We start from the raw sequence: 10,831 nt of genomic DNA on the forward strand, positions 1-10,831 counted from the left end.
ACGGCATTTTGAATTCTTATACCTCATATCCTACGACTTGTTTATGCAACCGTTGTAACCGTTTCATTGGAAATCGCATTTAAAGAAAAACTGTTGTCTGAAAATCCTATAAAATCCGAAAGTATTTTAATTGAAGTATTTTAATTGAATAAAAAAATACATGATTGGTTTGTTGCATTTAAAGCTTCAATTTGAAGTTGACTTTGACAACGAGAATGGCGACGGTGTGATTGTCAAAGTGGATGGAAGCGTTGTGAACAATATTACGGACAGTAAGTAACGAACCCCAATTTTGATGTATAAAATACTACTTGATTGCGACGTAAGTTACATGTTAAATGTTTCAAATTTCTACCCGTACAAAGACAGCTTTCCCAATCTATTTGTGCATAGGTAAATACCTTTAATAATGCCGTATTTTTGACAGTATACCCAACGTATCAAATTAAAACACAATTGTTTATTTCCGGTGGAACAAACTACTCTTGCTATACGAAATACTTTGTTATCCAAAAGGCTTGTAGGTTAGCGGGCAATGCTTTTATAAACAATACCCATGCTAAAGGGGACTGTATGCAAAAAATCCCTAACCTTTAACTCACTTGCTTTATAATGATCATTACTCGAAACTTACATATTTAATAATCGTTGTTGTGAAGGTGAAACCATTGTTAGTGAATTGAGTTTAACCCAAGAAAACGGAACGTACACAGCTGTTTTTCCATCCTCCCAATCCCTCACCATCACAGCGAGCAACTACCTTCTTGCCATGCAGTTTACCGGCGACACAAAGTCCATGCAAAGCATCTCGAAGGGCCTTTTGGGTGAGAAAAAAGTATTTTCTTTCAGCAAAGACAAAATACTGCACGACATGTCAATTGCAAACTTGTTTTTTTTTAGTTTGTTACGGTAAATTGTAGTTTTTTTTAAAAAAAAGCTTTTTCGGTGATGTTCTGATGTCCAAGTTTAACTTTGACTCTTTAAAGGATACTGGGACGGTGATAAACAAAACGACTTTGAGATGAGGAATGGAACGACCATGAATTGGGAATCCCTACAACCTACAGAAAACCTGGACATATTGAATGGAACCCTGTCAGAGAGGTTACTGTATCCATTTGGATTATCATGTGAGAAAAAAGTTCCAAACTTTTACTTTTATCAAAACGCTATTGCATTGACAAACAATCGGGACCTTAATCAAACTAGTAGTGTTCACATAAAAGTGAAAATGCTAGAATGGCCCTGATTTTCTGAAAATTGTGATTTGACAAACCTGAACATGCTAACAAACAAAAAGGCCCATTTAGGCAAGGTGTAAAACAAAGTTTTTTATGGGTCTACTTTTTTGTCAGGGAAATTGCACAACGCAAGTGAAAGCTTCTTCAGCTACAGCGGTGATTCAATGGACACATTTGTAAATCACAATCCAGTTAATGGGGATGCGCCTCCTTTCCTTGAGGATCTCGTTAAAGATCAAAGAAATTCGAGTCACTTTGCGCAAGTTCTGTCAAACTGCACGACCAACGGCGTTGTTTCAACCACTTGTCTCTATGATGTTTTGACAACAAACAGAAGCGACATCGGAGAAAACACGAAGTCCGAGGCGGAAAGCACAGAACAAATATCGAGGGCAAACGGTGAGATTCTAGCAGATTTCATAGCGTTCGGGTGAAAGAATTTGTCCTGGTAAAATCGCTTGAAGCATATGCTATAATAGTAGGATAAGCCTATAGTTTTAACGCGCCCAATGTCCATCGTCAATTTCTGTAATGCAAAAGCAACATATAACAATCAAATAGAAAAATATAAGCAAACGTTTACAAGAAATTAAAATCTGCCACAGCTGCACATTTGCCTAAATTACTACTAATCACTGTACTTTGATACGCGTAACACAAATAAGTCAAAAAGTTGTGTTTACTCTAATATGTATTCATTGCAGCCAACTCCTTGCCCGTTCTGGCCGTATTGGCGTCCACGAACATACAGATGATGAACGGTAGATACACCCTGATGGCCCAGATTAACGAGATTACAACTTTCGCTGTGACAGCTGATGATGCAGACGGGCACGACGTCACGTTCGCTTTACAACCGGAGGATTCGATTGAGGGAGTTTCTATAAACACCAGTGAGTCACATAGTGGCACGCCTAGAACTTACGTTAGTGCAGAAAGTGGTGATAGGAAAAGCAACAAGAGAAAGGTCATGTGATGTAATACCCAAAGTTAAATGGTCCCTATAAGCCCTGTAAATTATTTTTCACTGCGTCAACATAGAAACTGGCAATATCATGAAAATGATAAACTGCTCGATAAGGTCTTGGAGTTGAAGTTACATGTCGTATAAGTCACCAATATAATTTTATCGGTTTTCTTTCAGCCAGTGGAGTGGTTACTTGGACACCCACGACCGACCATCGGATTACGAGCACGACAAATCGTACACTGACGGTGATAGGCACTGACAGCTTGGACGGTGAAACTATCCTGCCGATCAATGTGAAACTTTGCGTTTGTCAGAACGGAGGGACTTGTCTCTTCAGCGACCCAGTGTTGGGCAGCGAAAATTATCAGGTTTCAAAATGTTATGTGGTAGTAGAATAATTGTCCCGTAGAGTTCCAAACACACAGAGATTTTGTGACTATTTTAGCACCGAATCCTATCTTAATATCAATTGGTTTATCAAGACCCTGTGTTACGAAGCGAAAATTATTAGGTTTCAAAATGCATGTAGTTAGATCAGAGTTATAGAGTTAATATCTTCATGACCATTGTGAACACGCTCCAAAGCCGCGAGATTAACGTATCTTGCATTGGTTAATGTTGTTACGTCTCTAAATAAGGTCAATAGATTCATTCATTTTAGGGGAAAAGGGCAATTTTTGGTAAACTAATCGGTAAAAAATTATCGGTGTAAATTTATTATCGTTGAAAGATTGTCGACTGCGAATGCACTGACGCCTGGACTGGCGCAGACTGTACAGAAGATAGAGATGGTTGCCGTTTGTCACCTTGCTTCAGTAATGTTACATGTGAAGATGTGCCAGCTCCAGGAGTCGGAGAAGCGTGCGGGGATTGCCCTGAAGGAACAACAGGTAAATTTCTTTTGGACAGAAAGTTATTGTGGTTTGTGTCAAATCCGATTTGAGGAGTTTTGGTTTTACTATAGTCGATGTATAGTGTAGTGGTGTAGTTGCTATCAATATCGAAAAGTTTATGCTAAAATGTATTCTAAATATTGCCAAATTTGGTATCTCTCTTACAAGCTAGGACACAAGTTATGAGGAAAATAAAAGGACAAAAGCTAGCAATTAACAAAACATTATTATATTTCGCCAATTCAGGTGATGGGAGAAATTGTACGAACATTGACATGTGCAGCTCGAATCCGTGTGAACATAATTGTGAACCACTCTACAACGCCTTCACATGTTCTTGTAACGAGGGATACGTTTTGGTGAACACAACACAGTGCCAAGATGTGGATGAATGCAGTTTGGGAAACCCTTGCAGCGCTGTACACCACACGTACTGCGTTAACACGCCTGGAGATTTTAAGTAAGGTTTTTTAAAGTCTATGCCGATTAAATCAATAGTTTCTGAATCATTTTTTCCTGTGGATCAACGCAAGGCAAGTAACAAAATTAGAAAAACAATTCAGAATAAGAGCAAAACTTTTAATTAACATGATTAACATCAACAAAATATTTTCTTTTATATTTTAGTTGTCTTTGCAATCCCGGGTTTGACGACAGTTCAGGAAGTTGCATGAACGTAGACGAATGTTCAACAGGAACCCACAATTGTTCTTTAGCTACAACCAGCTGTCAGGACATTCCAGGATCCTTCGCTTGTCCCTGTTTGCCAAACTACGCAAGGTGGTTCATGTCATTTAATACTGATATACAAAACGGTCCAAAAATGTTGATTTAAAACAAATTGTGATTTTTGTTATATTCTGTCCATAGAAAACTCTAATTTTGGAAATTCATTAAAAAACAAAACATAATGAAATGAATCATTTTGTTGGGGAAAACCTTTGCCTGCGACCATCGAATCTTCGTGATAATTTTCAGTTATTTTTTTTAGTTAATAAAGTTTTTGCGGGTAATGCTGTAATGGAGGACAATAAGGTTTTTATTTTCAGCCAGCATCACTGGCTAAAGTACCATAACGTACTGAAAATAAAATACCATAACCATACAGTTAAATTCGTACAAAACTCTAGGCCTTACTTTTAGGAATGCCTCGGAAAGTGACGAGACCTCCTGTGTGGATTTAGACGAATGCACTGCAAACTTGCACACTTGCGATCGACAAACCGAAGATTGTATAAACGAGAGCCCTTTGTTCAAATGCATTTGCAGGTATGGGAGTAAATGCATCTCAGCATCCAACCTTAACACAAATACGTATTGCAATCAGTTTTAAATGTCCATCGGTATACCTCAGGTCTGGTTTCGAAACGGTTAATGGAACTTGCCTGGATATCAAGGAATGTTCCAATCCGACTTTGAATACATGCAACGGCAACGGATCACTCTGTGTCGAAGAGGAAGGGAGTTTCCACTGCGAATGCTTGGCTGGTTACAACATGAGTGAAGACGGGGTAAGTGTTGATTTTCGTTTTAATTAACGACATACAAATTTATCATAAAATTTGTATTTTTTTAAACCTGCCACCCTTTCAAATTCATACCTCTATTCAGAATCATATGACACGAATCTGCTAAATTTTACAACACAAACACCTCTAGAATGTCCCAAAGCAATTTACATTCAAACGTATTAAAAAATTATTAATGTTTATTGGAGAATTGTTAATGTAACAAATGAAAGTATTAATCGAAACAAATTAGGGTGTTCCTTATATTTTATAACCGCTTACTTGTCAAAAAAAATCAATGTGGTTACAAACACAACACAAAAAATACAAAATAAAATTTATTAATGACAGCTGCAGACAGGGTGTATTGATTATTATGGCTCTTTTGCGCATATAAAATTTATTAAATTTTGTGAAAATTAATCAATATTCAAAGAAAACAAACTTAACGTTTGTCTAGACTTGCAACGACGTCGACGAGTGCGCGGATGCTAACATCTGCTCAACAGGAATGATTTGCTCTAATTTCCATGGAGGTTATGAATGTTTGTGCTCTGCCGGTTTCTCAATAAATGCAGCGGGGGTAAGCAAAATCATGTTAGAAATATACGTAGAAATTGTGCATACAGTTTGAGAATTAATATACCAATTTATTGTGTTTACTTAGACGTGTTCCGACAACGACGAATGTACGGATCAAAGTATTTGTCCTCAAGGCTCGTCGTGCTTTAATCTTGATGGCGGATACGAATGCAGATGCCAAGTTGGTGTCGAATGCACCAGTGAGTTAAAAAGTCACAAACCAATTCAATTTTTCTGTAAAATAGGCTTGTGCGACAATTACTTTGAACTAGTCTCAAATTGAAATACCAACACTTACGTTACCGATAATTTAAATCTAAGTACGTTTAAATTACCATTGAACATTTCCCAAGCATTTTCAGTTCTAAACCTAGAAACATCCATAAAGAATAGAGTAAATTGACCCTTACATTTTTGTGCAGTTAACCCGCAGTTGGACCAGGCAACTTTGTTACAAGTTACAACTGATTCGATCACAGTGACTGTGGACGCACTTGACTTATACGATCAATACGAGGTGACTATGTTACATTTGTCTGGTGCAAAAGATGTTTTGCTTTCTGAAACAAAATTAATGTAGTCTACCAACTTAATACCGCTAATAATTGTAGTAAAAAAGTGACTTCTTATCAAAAAGGTTTCATGTTATTACTGTTCAATTAAATCTTTAATTTATTGTTTAATTGTGTCGTTTGTCGACCACAACTCATTGATTGGTATTTCAACATCTTTGTATTATAAGTCAACAGTTTACTTTATCGAATATTTTTATGGTTAGTTGCAAGCTGTGGATTCCGATGGAACGGTGACCACCAATACGTCAACTGGAACATTTGCTTCAATCACTGGCCTGAAGCCAAATACAAACTACACGATACGCGCAAGAGTTCTAAAACTGAAAACTTCCGACCACATTTATGAGGAATCGAATTTCAGCGAACCTCTAATCGCCACCACTAGTAAGCTAAACTTCGCGCCTGCAGTTATTGAAAACCTGAAAATTAGTTCATTTGATGGTTCAAAAAACTTGTCTGTGGGCGTTGTGGTTTTATTAACGTTTCAGATTACAAACCTAATATTGGTGATTACAACAAAGACAATCGCTGTTCATTTTGACTTTGACGACACAGGTCACAATACCTGCAATACAAAACACTAAAAATGCGCATGAAGTTTTTTGATCACCAAAATCATCAAAAATCACATACAAATGTGTCACCCAATTACAGAACAGGTGGACATATAGTAATTATTGCACTGTTAATTTCAGATGCAATTGATTTGGCGCTGGTTGTGACGTTGGTCGGTGAAGTTTACAGTCAAGATCTAACCGACATCTCCTCGACTCAATCTCAATCATTGCGCAACGTTTACGAAAACGCGTTGAGGGAGCAACTCAAGTCGGTTGTGGGTGGCGTAACACTGCGATTCAAAGCAATTACTTTCATTGCCTTCAGGTGGGACATAAACTTAAAACACTCAATGCAAAAGAAGTAGAAACGTGCGGTGCAAAACTATCGATATATCGTTGTGTTTTCGGTAATACAAAAATCATGCGTGACTGAGAAATGTTTGCACATTGCTTTTTGGTAATATTATTCGTTGCAACGACATGTAGAAGCGGAAGTGTGGTCGCATCAGCTGTTGGAGCTCTGGACACCAATGATCCCAGTCACCGAACAGCTGTTGCTGACGGAACCGACCTTGATGCGGCAACATTCCGAGACTTTTCACCCAGTAAGGATATACTAAAAACTTCACAACTTGAAGAACAACTTTACATTTTGAAATATGTTCATAGTTAGAACCATTCCTTCGTCTCCATCAAACTTGCAAGTTACCGACGCTACAACCAGGTCACTGACGTTCGGATTCGAACAAGTTTCTAATTCGATTAGCTATGAAGTCAAACGTAAGTTTAAACGCGTACGCTAAAACATACAACCCCCATCTGCGTGTTGCGAATTACAAATAGCGCATCAGATTCCTAAATTTCCTGGTTTAGTAACTTTTCCTGGTTTAGTAACCTCAGCATAATTTTTGAGCCAACCTGTTTCAAATTAGTTGCTTTTCGGTTTTAGTAACTTGTCCCTCACAATCCTTCACCGAAACGGTTTCCACCCTCCAAGCTACTCTCACTGGTTTGACGCCTGACACAATTTGTTCCGGAGAAGTGAGGGCACTGGTTGATGTTGGATCAAACGCGGTCGCTTTTACTCCGTACAGCAATCCGGTTGTCACATCCACAAGTAATACAAAAACATAGACCACTAGAACATGTTCTGAAATAGTTTATATTTTTCGGGAAAAGTCAGATATACAAACTAAAGTGTACAAATTTTCGCGTTGCGTTCAACGGGAATACCAGGCTATATTTATTGCTTACCTATTTTTAACCTTAGCACCCGAAATCGCTCAAATCGTCGTATCTTCTATCACTGAAACTTCACTCTCCATCTCGTTTGCTGCTGTATCCCGCGCTGTCACTTATCGTGTGAGCGTCGCCGGGGTTACTCTGGTTCAAGTGTCAGCGTCCACCAGCACCAGCGGCAGTGTTGTCAACATCCCGGTAACTGGTCTTGAACAAGGCACTGAATACGTGTTCACAATAACGGCTGTGACTACTGATGCTGCCGGGATGCAGAGAAACGCAATCGCTGAAGTTACTGCCACAACCAACGGTGGGTGTTTGATAATGATGTCAGTACATTATATAACGTAGTTGTATTTACATGTAGATGCCAAGTGGTCAAAATAAATTAATATTGTTGAAAAACAGATCATTGAGAAAACTATAATTTATTGTTTACAAATTTGCAGTCTTTCGTTCTTGTCGATAATATTGGTTGGAATTTACAAAAGCAATAATTTGCGGGGAGTTTTTGCCTATTAATAACACCCCAAACCGAGCAAAATCTGTCTACTCCCATAATGGAATATTTGTTTTAAGATCTCAACGAGTGTCTAACAGTCGTGTGCCAGCCTCACGCAACGTGCAACAACACAGTTGGAAGCTACAGTTGTGTTTGTAACAGCGGTTTCGTCTCCGACTCTGCAGGAAGTTCTTGTCTTGGTGGGTATACAATCCATTAATTTGCATCCCCGGACTAGTTTCTATTCAATCCTACTATAAATGAATTGCACATAAATATACGCGCAAGTGTCCTTTGGTAATTTGTACAATGACAATCCTGTGCGTTTTTAAATTTTTAGTGGCTGTAAATGTGCTTTCATGTGGCTGATATAAATTACATATAAACAGGTTTCTTGCAAATAAACCAGGGCCAATTTAAAATGATTTCTCAATGAACCCAACTGACAAAATATAATGTGTCTAGCTGCGCGCCACACTCAGTTGTCATGTTTTTACTGGAATCCCAAAGAAAATCTATAGGATGCACATGTAAATAATGTCTGTAGAACCTCAGCCTGCAGTTTGGTGGAACAATTTAGTTGCAAACAAGAATACAAGTCAATACGAATGAAATACGAAAAATAATTATAAAAATTATATTATAGATATCGACGAATGTTCAGCCAGCCACATTTGTCCATCACTCTCAACTTGCATGAACACACCTGGAAGTTATCTGTGCGATTGTAACAGCGGTTACGCACTTGACTTGGCTGGGGAGTCTTGCGAAGGTATAGTTTGATTTGAAAACGAGTTTTCTTGTAAATACAATAATCTAGAATCGTAACTACTTTTCCGCAGTAATGAATTAAGATAAATGTCGAGGACCGTAAAAGTGTGATGTCATCAAATTTGTTTTTGATTAATTTGAATCTTGGCGTTTTTTTCTTTAAGAGTTTTACAGCATGGTTGCCAAAAAATGTTTACTTATCTTTGTCAATGTTGTCACATGTTCAGACATAGACGAATGTGCCCTCGCAACGACAACGAGCGTGTGTCCGAATCATTCAACCTGCTCGAACGCGGTTGGCAGTTTTACCTGCACTTGCGTAAACGGCTACACCTACGATTCTGCCACAAGTACCTGCCTAGGTAAAAGTGAATTTCCGCTCGTATTTTCTCCCTTTCTCGCTTTGGTAAAACAGGATACGAATGTTTGTAAATTCTTTTCCGATTTAAAGTGGACTGCTCATTTGTGCAAACCCTGTTTGATTTATTTTAGAATTGAACATCGTAAATGTGCATGCGGGTAATGCAACTTTGTCGGCATGACATATGTGATTTATTTTCACACCAATCAGGAGCTAACTTATATCAATATTTTGTGACAGGTCCTTGCGAAGTACAAACAAGTTATTGTGCAAATGGGGCAACGTGCAGAAACCAGGAAGGCGGTGGAAACCCGGTTTGTCTGTAAGTTATCGGCGAAACGTTTACTAAACAAACTAGTTGTAAAACCCCCTTATTTCACCCCGGTCAGTTGACTATTTTTTACGTTGTTTTGTTTTCGAAAATATACTGTATACCCGCGATTAGACTGGATTGACTCGCCACACTGTTACTTGAACTTCAATCATTTAAGCGCTATGTGTTTTTGCAGTTGTGCAGCTGGTTACGTGGGTGATCGGTGCGAAGGGACAGGTTTGTAGTTTCTAACACTATTTCCACCACAACTGTATAAATACCTGATACAGAAAACAAGCTAAGTTTGTTTGCACGAAACGTTTTTTCTTTTTTTTCTGCTAAGCAATATATCGAAACTAGGTGGCGTAGGACATAAGTGGTAAGACACGTTACATCTTTACAGACGGATCAAACGACGTTTGGAAGATCGTGGTCGGGGTTTGCGGTGGAATTATCTTCCTGGTTGTTGCCGTTGTTGTCGTTTACAAGATGTGTGGAAGCGGTAGAAGTAGTGTGTACGCTGACATTTAATCCACGGTCGTGTTTTCCATTAAAATTTCTGCTTAGCAGGTTTAGTTTATGTGTTCCATATTAGTTGTTTATGTGTGATGTGTCGTCTTGTTCGCCGGGATCAATTTCAGCCTCTTTTAACTCAGCACACCAACTGCACTTCGTTTTTATTTTATTAAATTCATTTCACAACTGCATGAGAATTTTATTAATTACATGCACTTGTAATATCGAATCCTTGTAAATATTTGGAGATCAATGTTGCCTTTGCCTCGTTTCCCGTTTGTGATGTAGAATATGTTATAGTCTATGTTTCGTTCTTTAGTATTTTCCGGAAGTCACTTTCTTGTTGTTTCTTTATTACGCCCCATAAGGTGATTGCGAATATGTGATAAAAAACACTTGAACTTAAAACAAATGTACATATTTTGCACTTGTTATGAAAACACAAATTACTGAATCGTGCATTTTCTAACGTAGTTTAAAATAAAATTTTTGTGTGAAAGCATTGGTTTATTTACACTACCTACACTAATATACTTAAAATTGTTTGGAAGAACAGATGACCTAAGGCTGCACCCTAAAAAAAACTGTTCATTATTACAAAAAATGAACACAGAGAATGGAAATGTATCAATTTGTTTATTTATATATTGGTTGCGCTACATACATTCGCAATCTTGGAAACCGTTAGTTGTTGATGCCGAGATTGGATAATTCACGTGTTTTAAAATGGAAGAACACATAATAACACCGAAAAGAAAAAAAATAAATTTGCACTCGTTTGTTTCATCAAACTTAAAGACCAT

At 37.9% G+C, this 10,831-nt stretch overlaps 1 protein-coding gene across 1 annotated transcript in view; it reads left to right on the plus strand.

Moving 5' to 3' along the window:
- LOC145915519 (uncharacterized) overlaps positions 1-10,493 on the plus strand; it is a 30,699-nt gene extending 20,206 nt beyond the window's left edge. Inside the window, exons 71-96 of the mRNA XM_083002735.1 lie at positions 185-272; positions 660-824; positions 987-1,130; positions 1,356-1,640; positions 1,946-2,134; positions 2,386-2,579; positions 2,942-3,101; positions 3,351-3,564; positions 3,732-3,884; positions 4,248-4,373; positions 4,459-4,615; positions 5,073-5,195; positions 5,280-5,394; positions 5,617-5,711; positions 5,973-6,153; positions 6,465-6,651; positions 6,813-6,931; positions 6,996-7,106; positions 7,276-7,443; positions 7,597-7,875; positions 8,145-8,267; positions 8,714-8,839; positions 9,066-9,200; positions 9,440-9,521; positions 9,709-9,749; positions 9,916-10,493. Coding sequence (XP_082858861.1) covers positions 185-272; positions 660-824; positions 987-1,130; positions 1,356-1,640; positions 1,946-2,134; positions 2,386-2,579; positions 2,942-3,101; positions 3,351-3,564; positions 3,732-3,884; positions 4,248-4,373; positions 4,459-4,615; positions 5,073-5,195; positions 5,280-5,394; positions 5,617-5,711; positions 5,973-6,153; positions 6,465-6,651; positions 6,813-6,931; positions 6,996-7,106; positions 7,276-7,443; positions 7,597-7,875; positions 8,145-8,267; positions 8,714-8,839; positions 9,066-9,200; positions 9,440-9,521; positions 9,709-9,749; positions 9,916-10,043 — 3,888 coding nt within the window. The 3' untranslated portion in view covers positions 10,044-10,493. The remainder of the gene's footprint in view (positions 1-184; positions 273-659; positions 825-986; positions 1,131-1,355; positions 1,641-1,945; positions 2,135-2,385; positions 2,580-2,941; positions 3,102-3,350; positions 3,565-3,731; positions 3,885-4,247; positions 4,374-4,458; positions 4,616-5,072; positions 5,196-5,279; positions 5,395-5,616; positions 5,712-5,972; positions 6,154-6,464; positions 6,652-6,812; positions 6,932-6,995; positions 7,107-7,275; positions 7,444-7,596; positions 7,876-8,144; positions 8,268-8,713; positions 8,840-9,065; positions 9,201-9,439; positions 9,522-9,708; positions 9,750-9,915) is intronic.
- Positions 10,494-10,831: the final 338 nt, after the last annotated feature.

The sequence above is a fragment of the Ascidia mentula genome, chromosome 1 (assembly GCF_947561715.1).
Source record: "Ascidia mentula chromosome 1, kaAscMent1.1, whole genome shotgun sequence".
In the NCBI taxonomy this organism is placed as follows: domain Eukaryota; kingdom Metazoa; phylum Chordata; class Ascidiacea; order Phlebobranchia; family Ascidiidae; genus Ascidia; species Ascidia mentula.